This window comes from Phyllobates terribilis, unplaced genomic scaffold, assembly GCF_046119375.1.
Source record: "Phyllobates terribilis strain yellow unplaced genomic scaffold, ASM4611937v1 Scaffold_3__8_contigs__length_932513732, whole genome shotgun sequence".
Classification (NCBI taxonomy): Eukaryota; Metazoa; Chordata; class Amphibia; order Anura; family Dendrobatidae; genus Phyllobates; species Phyllobates terribilis.
Window position 1 is genome coordinate 481064471 of NW_027362763.1, and position 21749 is coordinate 481086219.

Consider the following 21749-nt stretch of genomic DNA (forward strand, 5'->3'; position numbering starts at 1 on the left):
TATGAGAGTGTGAGAGATATAACACCAAATTTAACACACCTGTTCCCCATTCACACCTGAAACCTTGTAACACTAATGAGTCACATGACACTGGGGAGAGAAAATGGCTAATTGGGCACAATTTGGCCATTTTCATTTAGGGGTGTATTTTTTTTTGTTGCCAGCGGTTTAGACATTAATGGCTGTGTAATCAAAAAAGGAAAATTGGAGTGCTGACTTCATAAAATAATTACAATACTTTATTAATCATAAAAATACATATATAATTACACAATACATATAGTGCGGGTAGATAGAGAGAAAACAAAATCACCTGGGGAACCAGAAGTAAGTATGGGATATTGTGATGAAATTGCACAAACCCCAGTAATATATAGTTTCCTATTTCAGGGAATATCTATGTCACACACGAAAATTAATTAAAGTGCTTGTGAAACATAGAAAAAATATATTAATGGTTTTATACAATTAAGGCTAACTATCATAATAGTATCATATCCATTTAATGCTAATAAAGTGCAAAATAGTCACCACTTACCCATCGAAATATAGACGCAAGTGCGAGGTTCCCAGGGGACCTCCATTTGAAGAAGCAAACGCGAAACGCGCGTCGGGGACTATTATGATAGTTAGCCTTAATTGTATAAAACCATTAATATATTTTTAATAAATATTAATAATAAATTGTGCTTATTATTTGGTCAGTGTTCTGTGAACCTTCTAATATTAATGGCTGTGTGTTGATTTATTTAGAGGGCACACCAAATTTACACTGTTATACAAGCTGTACACTGACTACTTTACAATGTATCAAAGTGTCATATATTCAGTGATGTGTCATGAAAAAAAATAATAACGTATTTACAAAAATGTGAGGTGTGGACACACTTTTGTGGTATACTGCACCACATTAAAATAGCAGTATCACCAAGTTCATGAAGAGATATATGTACTGTATGTCATGAAAAAGCAAGAGCTATGGTACTCTCTTCATTCTGTTTATTGGTGAAGGTCTCAGGGTCAGACTCCAACTACATTATATACAGAAAAGTAGGCTTTAGTAGCAGCACATCTGTTTACAATACTGAACAACTCGTGGATGTAATTTTACAAGTTGGAACTGTGTTTTCAGCTTCTGTGTGTACTGATATTTACAACTGGGTATAATTGCCTGATTATACTGTTCCATTTATTGATGTGACAGTTATACTTACATCATCATCCATATATCAGTGTTTCTTTAAAGGGAATCTGTCACCCCCTGGCACTTATTTGACCTCTAATATGGGCATATGATTGATAGAAATGAGAAGTGTAAATCTATACCTACCTACCTGTATGCCTCATATTAGAGGTCTTGTTGCTGTGAAATGTCTTTTTATTCAATCAAGTTTCTGATGCTTGCATGCCCAGGCCAGGAACACATCTCCGCCTACTGTGTGAATTACAATGTTTCCCCCCTCCCCTGCATGTCACAGTGCCTGAATTTGACTGCTGCAACTGCACATCACAGGGCACTGTTACATGCAGGGGAAGGGGAAACATTGTAATTACCACAGGAGGCGGAGATGTCTTCCTGGCCCGGGCTTGCAAGCATCAGAAACTTGATTGAATAAAAAGACATTTCACAGCAACAAGACCTCTAATATGAGGCATACAGGTAGGTATAGATTTACATTTCTATCACCTGTATGCCCATATTAGAGGTCAGATAAGTGCCAGGGGGTGACAGATTCCCTTTAATATGTATAAAAAATATATCATTTATGAAAGTATAAGGGTAATATTTATTGGAATAATGTTTGAGGGAATATATAGTTAAAGGGAGTCTTTAAACTGATAACTTGATATCTGCGATCTGATCTCTTATTCCACAGAAATCCTCATTTTTCTTATATGTAATTGAGTTGTTCAGGGTGGACACTGATCTGCATGAGAATCTGCTTCCAGAGCTTATTTACTAACTAATACAGGACAGTAGAACTGAACTTTGTCTCCTTACAAACACATTTGCTGCAGCTCTCACAGCTCTGCTGTATTGCAACAATATTGCAACTCTATCTACCTGTGAGGTGGAAGCTGAAGCATTGAGAGTAATCCACACAACCGTTCTAAATTGAAGTGATTTGATTTGAAATATAAACAATAATCAATCAATAATTGCTTTTTTCTATATTTGCTTTGCAAAAAGAGATATTATATACATGATGTGGTAATTTATACGCATCCTAAAACAGTGTTAAAAAATAGTAAAATGTGTCCCACATATAACAAAGCCTCATACAGTGAAAAAAATAGAAAAGTTATGGCTGCTGAAAAGCGCCAATGCAAAAAAGGAAGAATTTGGCCGATTATTAAACTCTATGGCAATGCGTCACTCGTTCCACACCTCCATCTTGATGCGTTGGATGGGGGTATGGACTGGTAACTTAAGAATGCTGAGCCATGCATACTCAGTTTCCGGCAGTGAGAGTGCCGTATTGAAACCGCTGCCACCATTAGTAGGTTCCACTATAAAAGGACAATACCTCCATTCTTTTTCATACAATCCCCCGGGAAGAAGCTAAATGCAAAATGTGTGTTGGGGTCTCTTGGCTATTATTACTCAGGTTCTATATTTTGATCTTCCTTCTATTTGTGCCTGCTATGCTTTATCAGCTGGTGTTATGTTAGTACATTTGACCACTTTGGTCCTATGAGCCTCTGCATTGTGCCTCTGCACCGCACTTTATTTATGTGGTCTATCTGCGTTGGAGTGTTTGTCGTTGTGCCTATCATGTTGTACTATTATATTTAATCACTTGGACTTAGGAGTTTTCTGCGTAGCACTTTATTCATGTGATCATATAATTAAAGTTAATTGATTACTTGGCATTTTCTTATCAAGCATTTTGTGCATTACTTGTTCTCTGTGGACTACTTGGTCTATATCCTGCCCTCCACATCATGCATATACAGTGGCATGTAAAAGTTTGGGCACCCCTGGTCAAAATCACTGTTATTGTGAACAGTTAAGCAAGTTGAAGATGAAATGATCTCTAAAAGGCATATTGTTAAAGATGACATATTTCAGCTGTATTTTAGGCAAATAAATATATATATATTGTCTTTTTTTTTTCATTTTAAAAAATTACAATAAGGGTAATGGGCCTATGCAAAAGTTTGGGCACCCTTGTAGATTTGTGTGCTTTGATAATTTTGACCAAGGTTTCAGACCTTAATTAGCCTGTTAGGGTTATGGCTTGTTCACTACCATCATTAGGAAATGGCAGGTGATGAAAATTTCCCAGCTTTGTAAAAACCAAGCCTCCTCTAACTTTATGCCAAAAAAACAGCAGCCATGGTTCTTCTAAGCAGCTGCCTAGCACTCTGAAAATGAAAATGGTGGAGGCCCATAAAGCAGGACAAGGCTATAAGAAGATAGCAAAGTGTTTTCAAGTTGCCATTTCCTCAGTTTGAAATGTAATTAAGAAATGTCAGTTAACAGGAACAGTGAAGGTCAAGATAAGGTCCGAAAGACCAAGCAAAATTTTAGTGAGAGCTGTTCGTACGATTGCTAGAGAGGCAAATCAGAACCCCAGCTTGACCTCAAAAGACCTACAGAAAGATTTAGCAGACTCTAGCTTTGTGGTTCATTGTTCTACTGTTCAGAGACACCTGCACAAATATGACCTTCATGGAAGAGTCATCAGAAGAAAACCTCTCCTGCAGCCTCACCATAAAATTCAGCATCAGAAGTATGCAAAAGAACATCTAAACAAGCCTGATACATTTTGGAAACAAGTTCTGTCGACCGAAAAGATTAAAATAGAAGTCTTTGGCCACAATGATTAAAGGTATGTGTGGAGAAAAAAGGCCACCAAATTTCAGGAAAATAACATCTCGCCAACTATTAAGCATGGGGGTAGATCAGTCATGCTTTGGGGCTGTGTTGCAGCCGATGGTACAGGGAACATTTCACGGGTAGAGGGAACAATGGATTCAATGAAATTTCAGCAAATTCTTGATGCAAACATAACACCATCTGTAAAAAAGCTGAAGTTGAAAAGAGGATGGCTTCTACAAATGGTTAATGATCCTAAACAAACATCAAAATCTACAATAGGCTACCTCAAAAGGTGCAATCTGAAGGTTTTACAATGGCCCTCACAGTCCCCTCTTCTAAACATCAATGAAAATCTGTGGCTAGACCTCAAAATAGCAGTGCATGCAAGACGACCAAGGAATCTCACAGAACTGGAAGGATTTTCCAAGGAAGAATGGATGAAAATCCCTCAAACAAGAACTGAAAGACTCTTGTTTGGCTACAAAAAGCTTTTACAAGCTGTGATACTTTCAAAAGGGGGTGCTACTAGGTACTAACCATGCAGGATGCCCAAACTTTTGCATTGGTCCATTTTCCTTTTTCGTCATTTTTAAAATGTAAAAGATTAAAAAATATATATTTTTTGCCTAAAATACAAAGGAAATCTGTTATCTTTAACTTCATGCCTTTTAGAGATCATTTCATCTTCAACTTGCTTAACTGTTCACAATAACACTAACTTTGACCAGGGGTGCTCAAGCTTTTACATGCCACTGTAAGTGACCAATGTTTCAGTATAAACAGCTTTGACATCTTTGCTTAATGGTATGACCGATTTATACACTGTTAGCATTTTATTCACGTGGCCAATTTTTTTCTACAACACTTACATGTGTTACCGTATTAGTATTGTATAATTCATACCTCATTTATTGACCAATTGATTTTATGAATAGATTATGGTATGTCAAGTTATTTATTGCACTGGGTTTATTTATTTTTTATTGCACAGTACTTTGTACTTTTCATTTTCTGTACTTTATAACTGTTTATGACTCACATGAGTATAATAAATTTGGGTTTTGTTTATGGCACTCTTTTTGGACTTTACCTGGGAAAGTTTGTTGTAATAAGTTTCTGAGTAATTTAGTATACTCTGCATTTGTTTTTCCTTTTAATATGCAGTACAGACCAAAAGTTTGGACACACCTTCTCATTTACAGATTTTTCTGTATTTTCATGAACATGAAAATTGTACATTAACACTGAAGGCATCAAAACTATGAATTAACACATGTGGAATTATATACTTAACAAAAAGTGTGAAACAACTGAAAATATGTCTTATATTCTAGGTTCTTCAAAGTAGCCACCTTTTGCTTTGATGACTGCTTTGCACACTCTTGGCATTCTCTTAATGAGCTTCAAGATGTAGTCACCGGAAATGGTCTTCCAACAATCTTGAAGGAGTTCCCAGAGATGCTTAGCACTTGTTGGCCCTTTTGCCTTCACTCTGCGGTCCAGCTCACCCCAAACCATCTCGATTGGGTTCAGGTCTGGTGATTGTGGAGGCCAGGTCATCTGGCGTAGCACCCCATCATTCTCCTTCTTGGTCAAATAGCCCTTACACAGCCTGGAGGTGTGTTTGGGGCCATTGTCCTGTTGAAAAATAAATAATGGTCCAACTAAACGCAAACCGGATGGAATAGCATGCCGCTGCAAGATGCTGTGGTAGCCATGCTGGTTCAGTATACCTTCAATTTTGAATAAATCCCCAACAGTGTCACCAGCAAATCACCCCCACACCATCACACCTCCTCCTCCTCCATGCTTCACGGTGGGAACCAGGCATGTAGAGTCCATTCGTTCACCTTTTCTGCTCGCACAAAGACACGGTGGTTGGAACCAAAGATCTCAAATTTGGACTCATGAGACCAAAGCACAGATTTCCACTGGTCTAATGTCCATTCCTTGTGTTCTTTAGCCCAAACAAGTCTCTTCTGCTTGTTGCCTGTCCTTAGCAGTGGTTTCCTAGCAGCTATTTTACCATGAAGGCCTGCTGCACAAAGTCTCCTCTTAACAGTTGTTGAAGAGATGTGTCTGCTGCTAGAACTCTGTGTGGTAACTCGGGTCTCTAATCTGAGCTGCTGTTAACCTGTGATTTCTGAGGCTAGTGACTCGCATAAACTTATCCTCAGAAGCATAGGTGACTCTTGGTCTTCCTTTCCTGGGGCGGTCCTCATGTGAGCCAGTTTCTTTGTAGCGCTTGATGGTTTTTGCAACTGCACTTGGGGACACTTTCAAAGTTTTCCCAATTTTTCACACTGACTGACCTTCATTTCTTAAAGTAATGATCACCACTCATTTTTCTTTACTTAGAATTTGTATTACGGCAAGAAAAAGCAGCTAACAGTCTATTCAGTACGACTATCAGCTGTGTTTCCACCTGACTTCTGCACAACACAACTGATGGTCTCAACCCCATTTATAAGGCAAGAAATCCCACTTATTAAACCTGACAGGGCACACCTGTGAAGTGAAAACCATTTCCGGTGACTACCTCTTGAAGCTCATCAAGAGAATGCCAAGAGTGTGCAAAGCAGTCATCAATGCAAAAGGTGGCTACTTTGAAGAACCTAGAATATAAGACATATTTTCAGTTGTTTCACACTTTTTTGTTAAGTATATAATTCCACATGTGTTAATTCATAGTTTTGATGCCTTCAGTGAGAATGTACAATTTTCATAGTCATGAAAATACAAAAAAATCTTTAAATGAGAAGGTGTGTCCAAACTTTTGGTCTGTACTGTACATGTGTGTCCATTGTCCCCTGTTTGAACTAATAAAGTTTTTTTTAAAATTTGATTGGGCTTTAGCTTCCCTTTCTTTGTAGGTTTTTGTTACTTTATGAAAGTGCCTATGTTACTTTTGGGCCATAATTGGGATTTTTAATAAAAACATGATGCATAGTGAGTGTCTAAAGTACACTTATGCATTTTAATCCTTTTGGTTTTAAAAAGTAAACTTTATGATAGGTGTAGTTGTATGGTTTTTATTGAAGTTTTGAATAAAGTCAGATATTTGAAACAAGTGCTAGATTGAGGGTATGCTTTTCTATATGTGATGGAACTGAAAATCTGACATAGATAATCGGGCCTACATAAACAAGTTGGTCTTTTCAAAGAGGTGTTTTTTTCACACTGTATGTCAATTACTGGAGAAGAGTCAGATGACATGGAGAGCATGCCTAGCGAAGCAAGGAGTACCAGCCCCCGCTTCACTTAGGCATGCTCTAGTTGCTTTATGACTGTTCTTATGACTCCTCGCCTAATTTACAAACATTGCTCACATTATGTAACCTTCTTTTTCTGCATATTGCTGTAATATCAAATTTTGACAGCAGCATTTTTAGCTTCCCTAACTTCGTCCAGTAGTTTAACGTGCTAATGGATTAGGGTACAAAAATCTGGTAGGGATATGGAGCAATCATTTCATTAATCTTATAAAAGCAGTAGTACAAATATGTGGTGACTGGACGTATGTTTAAAGCGCGTGGGCTTATTTATAAAACAGATGTCTACAAAGCAGAATTACATAACCATCAGTTCAAGCTCAGAAATGTATTTAATTCTGTTGATAAAATCCAAATTATATCTGTCGTCATTGAGCAATAGCTTTGACAATGCTTAAAAACTAAGGTATGGGAATATTATGTCCTGGGTCTTTAGGCTATGTTCGCACATATATTACTTTGTATTACTATGATGGTATATTTAAAATATAAAGCTCTATTTGATAAGCTGAAATCAAAGAAGAGTATGGCATTGTTACACCAATAGAAGTTGTAGCAGTGAGGACCCCCTTTTCAAACCAGTAGTAGAAACAGTAGCATAGGCCCCCAAATCTCTCTTCAATGGTTATCCTAACAAAGCCTCCCATGTCCAGTATTAGTGGCAACAGGACACTGCCGCGCACCCAGTATAGTGAGCATTGACATAATCACTCCCCTGTACTGCCCCGTGACTTGGAGAGCGCAGTTATATGGAGATTACAACATGATTACAACTACATTGTTTTTTTTGTGTAGCCGCGTTTCCAGTTAGCTGACTACACAGGGTTTCACCACTGCTCCCGATGTCTGGCATAGGCTGTGGCGCTGCGCTGATGTCACACCGACAGCGTGGCAGCCAATCAGTGAGCTCAGCAGGTCTGAGCAGGGCGTTCCCATTACGCTGAGCTTACTAAGTGCCTGCTGTCGTTGTGACATCAGCGCCGCAGACACCAGGAGCAGTGGTGAGACTTGCCAGATGAACCAGAGAAGGTGAGTACAGCGCGATTTGTTTCTTTATAATAGCCTGCAACTGGAAATTAACTTTTAATGAAGGGAAACCCCTTTAAATAAGCCATTGAAATTACATGAGTGGTGGTCCGACAATAAACTGTTGAAAAGGCTGCTTTATTCAAGCAAGTACCACAGCCTTTTCAATGTTTATATTGGCTGCCGGCTGGTTCATACTTTTAATTTCTCATATCAAACGCTCAAGATATTGTAGGGTTGTTCTGTTTGTTTAAGTGCAGCAGCCCTGCAATATCTATAAATATATGGAATAGACATATACGAACCTGCCTATGGCTGAGGTGAACATTTGAAGAAGCTGCATGATACAAGTGATATGAAAATAGAGGGGGTGCAGTTTAAATAGTTGAATTGTATGTTCTCCCTGTATTTGCATCGGTTTTCTCCGGTTTCCTCCCACACTCCAAAGACATACTGATAGGGAATTTAATTTGTGAGCCCCAATGGGGACAGAGCTCATAATGTCTGTAAAGCGCTGTGGACTTAATTGCGCTATATAAGTAAGTAAAATAAATAAATTATAATTATGTTTTCAACCATCAATGTTTTTTTTTAATATACCTAATCTTTGATAACTCCCCAAAAGAAAATGTCCATCTTTGTATGGTCTGATGACGGTTGTGGCCAATTAGCCAGTTCTCATCTACCTATCTACTTATAATAAAAAAAAATACATAGGTACCCCACTGTATCTTTATTACAATGGGTATTTATATCTAGTAATCTGATGTCATAACACTTCGATTTACCATCACTGTCATGGGTTTACCGCCACAGAGAGGTGCCAGAAGACCGCAGCGTCTGATTTCCCGTACTCCTGCACCGATTAGAAGCACTTCACCATAATATTAAATGGTGCAGGTTTCTGCTAGCAGTGCAGGGGTTAAACTTTTGAGTTGAGAGCTTCTAGAGCTTCTCAGCATTGATGGTCTCAGCTGTTCAGTGTTGGCCACTTCCCTCTCCTATATATACTCGCCTCTGGCTTTCAGGGATGCCAGTGTTAGTTTCATGCTGCCAGGTCCTGGAGCTGGAGGAGTTGTTTGTTTGAGGAGGCGTTTGGAGCGTTTATCTAAAGATTGTTGCTTGGTAATTCGGCTGTGTGCAAATCCCCTTCCTCTTCTATTTTGTTTTTTTTTTTCATTCCTTCACTTCCCGGTGTTCCACTCTGTTGTTTGTGAGTGCATATTTGTGTGATTGGTATTTTTATTTATCCCTGTATATCTTTGCTTGTTAGTCTAGTTTGTGTATTCTTATACACTACCACCCCCACTTCCCTGGGTTGGGGAGGGAACAGATTAAGGGCTGATTCAGGAGCTCAGCAAGGTACGTGGCCCCGGCGTCTTCACCATTAGAAGTAATCCTGGGTGCAGTGATAGCTAGGGCACCCCTATCATTAGGGACAGGGAATTAGCCCTGGGATATCTGACAACAGAGTCTGACAATCATTTTATGATTCTGAGAATGAAGAGGCTGCAGCACTAGTGTTGCACTAAGGCTCCTACAATATCTTATCATAAGCAAGGTAGTTAAAATATAATGTTTATTAGATATATATTAAAATTTCTTTATATAAAAAATCCAAAGAGCCATATAATGAACCTTGGGTCTTCTGAATTACCATCAACAGCTTATAGCTGTATATACATGCAAACCACACCTCAAAATGCCAAGTACCAAGTATATAGGGTTTAGAAGAGTCAGCCTCAGTTCATCCAGAACATAGAGGATCATATAATTAAATATTACCCTTACTAGTATTGGTTGACATTTTTAGTAACAATCATATAGAGATACCATGCATGTGCTCAAAAAGATGTATAATAGGTAAAGATAATATTCACCAACCTAGCACATATATAAATCCTGCGACTCATCTCACAGGAGTGTGCAATACATTATCAATAACCTTAGGTATACAATGAAATCCCACATGCCCTTTAACTAAAAGGTACCATGGACTATACAGTGAAATCCCACATGTCCTTTATTCAAAAAAGGTACCGTGGACCATGTCAGGGAAAATCAACAAAGCCTCACTAAAAGAATCCTTCGGGTTATTGTTATACCAAGCATAATGAAACAATCCTATAGTGCATCATGGCTTGATTCATCCTGGTATAATGTCATCCTATTATTCAAGACCAAGGAGTATTGGAGGTATCCTGCTCCCAACGCGTTTCCTCCCAAATAGATTCATCAGGGGAGACTGAAAACAGGGCTGAGGGTCTCCACCATTACAATCAGCCCTTATCCTCCTCTCAGAAGACCCAGGGTTCCACCTCTCACTTCCTACACTATGTCTCCTTTAAACGGCCGCGCTAACAACACGCCGCTACGTCACATCCGGTCACGTGGTCTGGCATATTTTGTATTTGGAACGCATCCACCATCCAGGTGGAACTCATACAGCATCTCGCTGACATCACATCCGGTGACGTCCTCCCTATTTCCAGTTACTGGAACGCATGTATGCATTAATGAAGCGCATCCTGAGCACTACACTGACGCTTCATTGAAACCAAAACCGCCGATCCTAATCTGGATTTTACAGAGCGGTGGTTGGGGAGGGAGGAGGAAAAAAGCAATCCACTACCAAAGTCAAAAAACTGGGGGATATAGTATACCTCCTCACCTCCATTCAGATATATTCGCCACTCTAATCACGCAGCAAAATATCAAATAATGGAACCAACTTATTTATAGCAAATCCACTTTTAAGAAAAAGGAAGCATCCGTCGTCCCACCCCTTAAGGGTTAAGCATGGCCTCCCACCATAGGGCTATCTTCACCAGAAAACTAAGCAGGCATAAATATAAGGCTAAGACCCACATATATTTGTCCACAACGAACCATTTGGAACATTACCCAAAAGATTAAACCAAAGGTCAGTATCTGAAGTACGGGGTAGAGAAAAAAACACACACAATGGGGCAGGCAAATAGGGCGAAACGTGCGCGTCGGGGCTGCACTGAGGAGCAGGTCTATGTCAAGCAATTACATTAGGTAAATAGCCTCTTTGACTTTGGTCTTTTATACAAGCAATTTATTCTTATTAGCGCGAAGCGATAGGTGAGCAGAATAGTGAGCGTAGCTATGTGGCATGAGGGTATGGCTGATAAATATATATAGCAAGTTGGTGTAGAAATTAATATAGGATATAGACCTCATATCTTGCACTTTATGAGGAATTGATGGCAGTAATGTTTTGATTATTGTTTTCAACTATATATGTGGAGACTTTTCCCCTCAATGGTGATTATCTGCAGTATAGACTCTCTGTAGTCACAATTAAGATATTTACCCTTCATGCAGTAATTTCCTATTGTAGAGGGACGGTTATATCTACATATAATCCCATTTCAGCACATCTATACCTCTTCTTTAGACTATAGTCCAATTGTGCCTAATATTATAAAAATGCATTAATGATTATGCCCCAGTGTATTTTTTAGTTCCTTTCTGTTTTAATATATGGTTTTTAAAAATCAATAATAAAATGTATATTTTATTCAAACTCATGTGTGTCACTTCTTGAACTCATTGGATAGCAGTATCCAATGAGTATAGTGTATAATTACATGAGTGATATCTATTGTAAATTCCACAATAGCTCAGAAACCGGCGAATCGCTCCACACAGTATACTGGCCGCCATAAAATGCCCCATACAGGATACTGGTCCCCATATAACGTTCCATACAGGATACTGGCCCCCATATAACGCTCCATACAGAATACAGGCTCCCATATAACGCTCCATACTGGATACTGGCCCCCATATAACGTTCCATACAGGATACTCGCCCCCATATAACACTCCATACAGGATACTGGCCCCCATATAATGCTCCATACAGAATACTGGCCCCCATAAAATGCTCCATACGGAATACTGGCCTCCATATAACGCTCCATACGGAATACTGGCCCCCATATAACACTCCATACAGGATACTGGCCCCCATATAACGCTCCATACGGAATACTGGCCCCCATATAACAATCCATACAGGGTACTGGCCCCCATATAACGCTCCATGCAGGATACTGGCCCCCATATAACGCTCCATGCAGGATATTGGCCCCCAGATAACGCTCCATGCAGGATACTGGCCCCCATATAACGGTCCATACAGAATACTGGCCCCCATATAACGCTCCATACAGAATACTGGCCCCCATATAACGCTCCATGCAGGCTGTTCGCCACACATAATGCCTCATACAGGCTGTTCCCCCCCACATAATGCCCCACGCAGGCTGTTCCCCCCACATAATGCCCCACGCAGGCTGTTCCCCCCCATAATGCCCCATGCAGGCTGTTCCCCCCCATATAATGCCCCATGTAGGATGTCACCCCACCTTATAATTCCCCATGCAGGATAACACCCCCCCCTTCCTTATAATGCCCCATGCAGGATGTCACACACCCCCCTCCCTTATAATGCCCCATGCAGGATGTCACACACACCCCCTCCCTTATAATGCCCCATGCAGGATGTCACACATCCCCCGTCCTTTATAATGCCCCATGCAGGATGTCACACCCCCCCTCCCTTATAATGCCCCATGCTGGATGTCACACACCCCCTCCCTTATAATGCCCCATGCAGGATGTCACACACCTCCCCTCCCTTATAATGCCCCATGCAGGATGTCACACACCCCCACCTTACCCCCCGCTCCCTTATACTGCCACAGGCCTCCATACAATAAAAAAAAAATCAAATACCTCACATCTCACCTGCTGCCGCTGCTCCGGACTCCTCAGCGTCGCCGCCATCTTCCTGCTCTGCGCGCTGTGACTGCTCAGGAGAGAGCGCGGTGCAAAGACGTCACCGCGCCCTCTGACCTGAGACGTCACAGTGCAGCAGCCACGGAGGATGCAGGAGCTGCTGCGGAGGCACGGGGAGAGGTAAGTATTGTGCCGGGGCCCTGAGCAAGTGGGGGGGAGCGGGATCTGACGGTGAGGGGCCCCCCTGCCTGCTCAGGGCCCCGGCATTTGCCCGGGTGCGCCGGGTGCTGACGCTGACCCTGGTGTGCGGCTTGCGTGCCTGCATCTAGGGGGGGGCAGCTGCCCCCCCCCTGCCCTACGGTGGGTACGCCCATGTTATATGGCTCTTTGGGTTTTTTATATAAAGAAATTTTAATATATATATAATAAACGTTATATTTTAACTACCTTGCTTATGATTTGATTGATCTGGTGGTTACCCCGATAGCTTGTTACTCCTACAATATCTTACCCACAGAGTGGTGCCTCTCGCCTCCCAAAGAATGTCAACCTACTTGAAAAACAGTGAAGAACATATAGGACTTCACCAGCTCAGCTACCTCTTCATTTTCAGGATTGGTGAGGGTCCATCCTCTAGGACGTAGCTATATGCTATATATTTACAAGATAGGAACACCCCTTTAAAAGAACTTTAGCTCATTCATAGTTGTTGTTGTTGTGACCATTCACCAGTGCCAAAAATACTGCCTTGATATGTATATGCACATATTTTTTAAAATGATATTGCAAGAATAATATGTTTGTTTCTTTATTTTTTTTCAGATTTGCCTCTGGATTTTAAATTTACCAGATTTTCAGGCAGTAATACAGACATTGATGGCTACTTCCCCCAGCCTCCTGCAATTCTCTTATCTCAGAACTCAGAGGGTGCTGCCGCATAATTAGCATTACTAGTATAGTATGCACATGACTACTCTAATGGCTGTAACTGTTCTATACTCTAGTTGAATATGCCTTTTCAAGACAATTGTTTCTTTAAGAAATGACTCCTTGTATACTAGTTGAAGATGAGTACGATGAACCAAATGTTTGTAACAGTATTTTGTATTAATTTTGGAGCAAATTTGTGACCCGCGGTTTGTAAATATCAGATTTGAAGTTGAAATACAAAGTTTTCAGTGCTAGTCAACGAACGTGTAACTGGTTTTCTTGTCACATTAGTAATGCATACAAGAATTAATGGGGTTTGATTTTGTCTATAAACTCTTGTATCAAACTTTATACAGAACAGTAAAAATGTCCCAATTACTTAAAAAATATGTGTGCCACTCATTCAGCCATCACAGCTGACTTTCCCATACATAGGAGTGTTCGTTCAGTCGCACACTCCTGTGTTCTCTATGGGAAAGCCATCAGCTGACATGTTGGTCAATGGGTTATCTCCTGGATAACAATGTGACTGGCAGTCCACAATTGGACATCTCCCCCAACAATCAATTGGCCGATGCCCTCATACATGTTATATTGTTAGTGTAACCCATCAATATTGAGGTGTTTGGCAGGCATTAGTCTAAAGGCCCCGTCACGCTAAGCGACGCTACAGCGATCCCGACAACGATACGACCTGTCGCTATGTGGTCGCTGGTGAGATGTCAAACGGGTACCCTAGGCAATCTTGCGCTCATCACTATTAACATTCTAGGACAGCTTTCTGTCAGTGTAGCAAGACTGTGGCCAGTCTGATGTGCTGCAGTGATTACCGCCCTTGATAAAACAAATATGAATTGCTTTTTATAGGTATTTAGCAATAGATTTAGAATTACATTATCTGTGGTTATTTATTTTTTTCTATTCCAATAAAACACCTTCAATGCATATAGACTACCATTTTCCAAACATGTTCCTAAAGCGTGTCTTTTTGGTCTTTTTGGCCATCATATGTCAAGCACAGTGTGAACACAGCCATATATATATATATATATCTGTAAAGTGCTGTGGAATTAATGGCACTATATAAGGGAGTTAAAGGAGTAAAACAAATAAGAATGAATTATATATTTATCACTATTGCTACTCCTACTTACAGACTGATATTAGTTTCAGTATCGGTGATAGGTTTCTATTACTGTAACAAATATCAGCTTGCTCTGTGGCAAGAACAACAATATCATTTTGGGTGATATTATTCATTGTTGTGCTTGATGACTGAAATAAAACTTTCATAAATATTTATAATTTGTGTGCAAAATATATGTATTTTTCCCACAGTAAAAGAAGATCCACAGTTGTGCCATTCAGAAGGTCCCCTGGAAGCGAGCATTGTTTTTATTTGGGGGCACAGACACAACGTCTTCTTTCCTGTTTGGGATATAAATTGTTTGCAGTACTGTAGTGTTTCCCCAATAAACATATTGAAATTGACTGTTTATGAAAATGTGTTTTGTACTGCTTCATTACAGGAAATGTTCTGAGTTTTCCTTCCTCCCTAAAATGGGAAACCTAAAAATATCAACTCACGTTGCTGAAAATAAATATTCGAAGATCATTAACACTTCATTCAACGATGTTAGTACCTAATACATCATGTAAATATCCGTTTCATGCTATAAATTTCCATCAACAGATGAAGGACTGTTCTGGTCGTATTTCTCCAACACATAAATGGTAGAGATTAGAAAATATTTAAATCTAGCAATTACTGTATTTGTTCTGCTCAATTGCATTACTGCACGGTGGGTTTATATTCTTTACTTCCAGGTATGTTATTATAAACTGTTAAAGGGGTTGTCCACTGCTTTCATATTGATGACCTATCTTTGAGATCAGTCATTAATATCTGATTGGTGGGGAGTCTGATACAAGGCAATCCCACCGATCAGATGTAACCAGCTCAGGCTGAAAGCAGATCTTCAAAGCGAAACACGGCTCCCTCCTATTTAGTGGCCGTTGCCAGGTACATGTTATCCCCTGAGTCATCTGCCCTGTGTTGTGCTCCACATCAGGTTTTGCAAGCTGCCAGTCTTGGATTAATGACATCATCTCCCTAGGCCTATTTAAAGTCTATTAAGAGACACGCCTGTGTCTTGGGGTTGAGGCTCTAAACTTCTATGTTTGGTATGCTTCACCTTTTGTGCATAATGTGCTTTAAACTTACTTCTATCCCTTCTGGGTTCCACTTAATCCATCCTGGTGTTCCTGAGATTCCTGAGTGTGCCAAGACCTAGCTGCCCACGTGCCTTCTTGCTTGCTGATCAATGCCCATGGTCTGTGTGCCTATCCAGACCTGAGGCTGAGAGGATCCAACTCACCTTGTGAGTAGAGATGAGTGAACCCGAACTGTACATTTCAGTACTGAACTCCAAACATGTACTTCTCCCGGAAGTCAGTTTTAGCGCAAAAACTTCTATAGAGAGATTGACTGATTCTGTGGGGGTACTCTGCTTCCTTTGGTTGCCCCCCTAGCACTTACTATGACCATTTTACAACACCAAAGTTCAGGTCCCCATTGACTTCTATAGGGTTCTGGTTAAACTTTGTGCAGAGTTCTGGTACCCGAACCAAATTTTGGACTAAAGTTTGGTCGAACCCGAACTTCCATGGGTCCGCTCATCCCTACTTGTGAGCCTAAGCGTGATTTCACATTACGTACAGGCACCCGTTTGGTGGCCCCATCGGAGCTTATGTCCGAACTCCCCACAATACAGGATTCGTGTGTATATGCCGACGGGGCCATAGACTATAATGGTGCCAGCAATAGTAGACTGCGCCTGAGTGTCCGCCTCCACATCAAAGCACACGTTCGCTCTGCCGGCACCATTATAGTCCTTGGTGCATACGTCCGAATCTCGGATTGCGGGAGGTTCGGACATAAGCCCCAACGGGGCCAATGAACGGGTGCCTGAACGCATTGTGAAAGCACCCTAACAGTACTGCAGATCAGCTTGTTTTGAAAAGAATAGAAAATGATCTGCAGTACCTGAAAGCAGCCAATATACAGTGTATGGAGCTGTGTTTTTCCTTGCAATAGACTGTTTATTTAGATCCGGCTAGCGCCAGAAGTGATAACTGCTGATTGTTAAGGGTCTGGGTGTCGGCTCCCCACTTATCTTTTGTTGATCACCTATCCTATAGATAGGTCATCAATATAAAAATACTGGACAGACAGGATAATAGAAAAAGCTGGTGCAGATATTCACTAAACACTCAAACACAGATTTTATATATTTTAGCACACTCCCCAAAAGTTTCCTCAAAGATTCTTGTGAAGAGTACATTACTAGGTGTTTTACTTAAAAAACTCTGCAGTAAATATTTAGCCGGCATGCTAAGTTTAAGTGCTGTAGGTTCAGTTCTTACATGGGGTCTATTGTCAATAAAATTGCTTATTTTGGTTATGTTTAGATAGTTGTGAGGCTTAAAGGGTTAGTTTCAAGATCTCTAATAGTGAACATTGCAAACTACTTGTAAAAAAACACAATATTGCAATTTAATTGTTCTTAAAAATGCTCTTATTTCTCAAGAATGGAGAAATTTTCAACTGTATGGTTTAATGTTTGTTGTCTAGGTTACCAGCCACCACTGCAGTTTATCAGTGCTTACAAACCCTTTTTAATAGAGCTTGTTAGCAATGATCTAAAGCTAGCCAGATCGCTGGAGCAAACTGTTAGTTCCTGATCCAGTCAATTTTAATGCCACTGCGCTCCAAAGTTGTCTCCGCTTGCAGCACGGGAAAGTGTACAGTTCAGACCAGCAGCGCAACCATGCAAGATTGCACTGTCCCTCAGCAAGCAGGTAGACTGAGGAGCAGTACACTTCTGAGCATAAAGCATGAGAAGACCTCTAAGGCTATGTGCCCACGATGCAGAAATGCTCCGGATTTTTCCTGAGCGTTTCTGCATCTCCCTGGCAGAAAAAACGCATTCGGATTGTACATGCGGATTGTACATGCGTTTTTCCTGCCCGGGACAAGCGGAAGTGAAGCGTTCTTCACATGCATTTCCGCATGCGGGTTGTCAAGCGCTTTCCAAGCGATTTTAGCATCACTTGGAAAGTGCTTGTGTAGCACCCTGAGGATTCGGCTGCTACAGGGGTATTGCACCTCAAGCCAGAGGTGTGATATTCCACTCCCGGGTAAGGATGGAGTGTGGAACTGGGCTCAGTAGGCTGCATGCACTACACACATCCCATTTCCGGGGGACAGACCAATGGTACTCCCACTAGAGAAATGTGCAGGTACGACAGTGTCTGTCCCTGGCTGGAGTGGGAGGGGGGTGGAACATCCCAGTAGTGTAGGGGCAGATAGGGGGAGCAGTCTGGGTAAAGCTAGGAGCTCATTGGGTGCTGGTCACCTGAGCTCACACATAGAGGGAGTATATAAGGTGGGAACCATCTTAGATCAGGGTCTTTGTAGAGGTTTGGTCAGTCAGTCTGTCAGAGTTGAGTCAGAGGAAGAGAGCAGAGGAGAAGAGCAGCTCCAAGGCCCAGAGAGAGAGAGGAGAAAGAAGGACCCAGAGGGGGAGAAGAGAGAACTCCAAGAACCCAGGATTAGATCAGCGGGTGAAGAGTTGGCACAAGGGTACCGGATCCCAAGCTGGTGGAGGGCACTAATCCTCAGCCAGAGACCGGAGGTCGTGGGCAGGATCTGCCACGACCACCCACTAAATCCACCCGGAAGGCAGACCAGGAATAGGGTCAGGGAACCCAGAGACAAGGGTTTACCAACAAGAGGCCCGAGGGAGCCGGACTTAGGTGGATCCCTGGTGGGGAAGGCCAGAGAGAAGGACAAGTCAGAAAGGGAGCTCAGGATCACGCTCCAGAATTACTTGGGAGTTGGCCGAGTCCAGGACCTGGTGGACGCAGCACGGCTCGGGCGGTCACTCAAGGCCGGAGTGACCAGCATAACAGCAGTAAGTAAAGACCCTGAACTGCACAGCCCGACTCTGAGTCTCATTACCATCCTCCCTGCACCTCCACAACCACCATCCTCTACACCTGACCCCCTGAGGCTATACCCCTCCCGTTGGGGGTTATACTACCTAAGCTGCACACACATCACCAGCCTCAGTGGACCCTGCTGCAGCGGCGGCCGTATTGACCGCAATTCAACGGGTGGCGTAGTCGACATAAAAGAACATCTAGTAACATCTGTAGGACTGCCACACACTGAGCTTGACACCCTGGGCACGGACCGGGTCACCGCCACTCGGAGACTACAACCCCCATCTGATCCGGCTCCGGGTATCCCCCAAACAACACTGGCCCAGGGGGCGCGTCACTTGTCAACTTGGTCACGCTATATAAATCCATGCAACCGGCATGGATTTATATAGTGTGACCGTAAAAGAATGGTAAAAAATAAATATTATACTCACCTTCTGATGGCCTCCGGTCTCCTTATCCGATCCGTTCGGAGTCTCGCGGTGGTCTAAAAGGACCTTCCATGATGTCATTTAGTCATGTGACGGGTCACACGACCGCTGATGTCAGCGGTCGCGTGACCCGTCACATGACTATATGACGTCATGGCAGGTCCTTTTAGACCATCGCGAGCTGCCGGGGACACCGGACGGATCGCTATGAAGAACGCGGGCCATCAGAAGGTAAGTATAATGTATATTTTTTATTTTATTCTTTTTTTTTTTTTACAGGTACTATGGTACCCGGGTCTGGAGGAGAGTCTCCTCTTCTCCAAACCCGGGTACCATCCGCACATTGAACCGCATGATATCCGCATGTTCACATGTAGTGATGCGGATATTATGCGATTCAATGGCGGCGAAAACACCGCAATTCCGCAAAATAATTGGTAGTGCTGTGTTTTTTTCCGCAATGATAATCCACAGCGGAAATTTCCGCAGCATGTGCACAGCACATGCAGATTATCATTGGGGAACATGGCAGGCCTTCTACCAATCATTTTTTAAGCGTTTCTGCAGCAGAATTGCCGCTGCGGAAACGCTTAAAAAACGCATAATGGGCACACAGCCAAAGTCTTGAGTCTTTATGAAGGAAGAAAAAGATACTCGTGCATCCCCAAACTACATATCTCCCAAGTTTCAACTAAGATAAAAAGGGACCGATTTATGCAACATGCGAACGCGGCAAACTTTTAGGCCCTTAGCCACACCCATTTACCATTTTATTTTCCCCTCGACACATAAAGAAAATGTTAGAAAATTATAGACAACACGTTTAAGGCTATGTTCACACTATTGCTAAACCCTTCCATTGTCCTGTTCCGCAGCTTAGGATGGATTTATCAATAGACGAACAGCGCAGCCTGATTGTCTCCAATGACTTCAGCCCCACATAAGGACACTGCCACCACCATGTCACACTGTAGACACCATGCATTTATCTAAATTCATTCTTCTAAATGTATGGTGCCTACAGTGAAATATGGTGATGACAGTGTCCTTATGTGGTACATGAGTGCTGCTGGTTTCGGGGAGCAACATTTAATTGATGATATAAACAAATTCACAGATGTGTATTAATTTTTGCATCAGCTACTCGTAAAACTAAAGATTTTGTAATGAAAGGTGTGTAATGTTCTATGAAGCTCAGTCTTGTCAGCATTTTGGAAATTGTTCATGCATTCAGTGAGATATAAAATCTTACTTTTCAGAGGGGGTGCACTCAATAGTGCTAAGCACCGTGTGTGTGTATATATATATCCCGTTATATATATATATTTTTTTATATATATACAGTACAGACCAAAAGTTTGGACACACCTCATTTAAAGATTTTTCTGTATTTTCATGACTATGAAAATTGTACATTCACACTGAAGGCATCAAAACTATGAATTAACACATGTGGAATTATATACTTAACAAAAAAGTGTGAAACAACTGAAAATATGTCTTATAGTCTAGGTTCTTCAAAGTAGCCACCTTTTGCTTTGATGACTGCTTTGCACTCTCTTGGCATTCTCTTGATGAGCTTCAAGAGGTAGTCACCGGAAATGGTCTTCCAACAATCTTGAAGGAGTTCCCAGAAATGCTTAGCACTTGTTGGCCCTTTCGCCTTCACTCTGCGGTCCAGCTCACCACAAACCATCTCGATTGGGTTCAGGTCTGGTGACTGTGGAGGCCAGGTCATCTGGCGTAGCCCCCCCATCACTCTCCTTCTTGGTCAAATAGCCCTTACACAGCCTGGAGGTGTGTTTGGGGTCATTGTCCTGTTGAAAAATAAATGATGGTCCAACTAAACGCAAACCGGATGGAATAGCATACCGCTGCAAGATGCTGTGGTAGCCATGCTGGTTCAGTATGCCTTCAATTTTGAATAAATCCCCAACAGTGTCACCAGCAAATCACCCCCACACCATCACACCTCCTCCTCCATGCTTCACGGTGGGAACCAGGCATGTAGAGTCCATCCGTTCACCTTTTCTGCGTCGCACAAAGACACGGTGGTTGGAACCAAACATCTCAAATTTGGACTCATCATCCCAAAGCACAGATTTCCACTGGTCTAATGTCCATTCCTTGTGTTCTTTAGCCCAAACAAGTCTCTTCTGCTTGTTGCCTGTCCTTAGCAGTGGTTTCCTAGCAGCTATTTTACCATGAAGGCCTGCTACACAAAGTCTCCTCTTAACAGTTGTTGAAGAGATGTGTCTGCTGCTAGAACTCTGTGTGGCATTGACCTGGTCTCTAATCTGAGCTTCTGTTAACCTGCGTTTTCTGAGGCTGGTGACTCTGATAAACTTAGCCTCAGAAGCAGAGGTGACTCTTGGTCTTCCTTTCCTGGGGCGGTCCTCATGTGAGCTAGTTTCTTTGCAGCGCTTGATGGTTTTTGCAACTGCACTTGGGGCCACTTTCAAAGTTTTCCTAATTTTTCACACT

The 21749-nt window shown here is 41.8% G+C and overlaps 1 protein-coding gene across 3 annotated transcripts in view; it reads left to right on the forward strand.

The window, feature by feature from the left end:
* The window catches only part of NT5DC1 (5'-nucleotidase domain containing 1), a 359332-nt gene extending 344055 nt beyond the window's left edge, over positions 1–15277 (forward strand). The window contains exon 11 of one of the 3 annotated variants that reach the window (XM_073675886.1): positions 13720–15277. In XM_073675886.1, coding sequence (XP_073531987.1) covers positions 13720–13838 — 119 coding nt within the window. In that variant the 3' untranslated portion in view covers positions 13839–15277. The remainder of the gene's footprint in view (positions 1–13719) is intronic. The other 2 variants (XM_073675884.1, XM_073675885.1) reach the window with 2 other exon arrangements.
* Positions 15278–21749: the final 6472 nt, after the last annotated feature.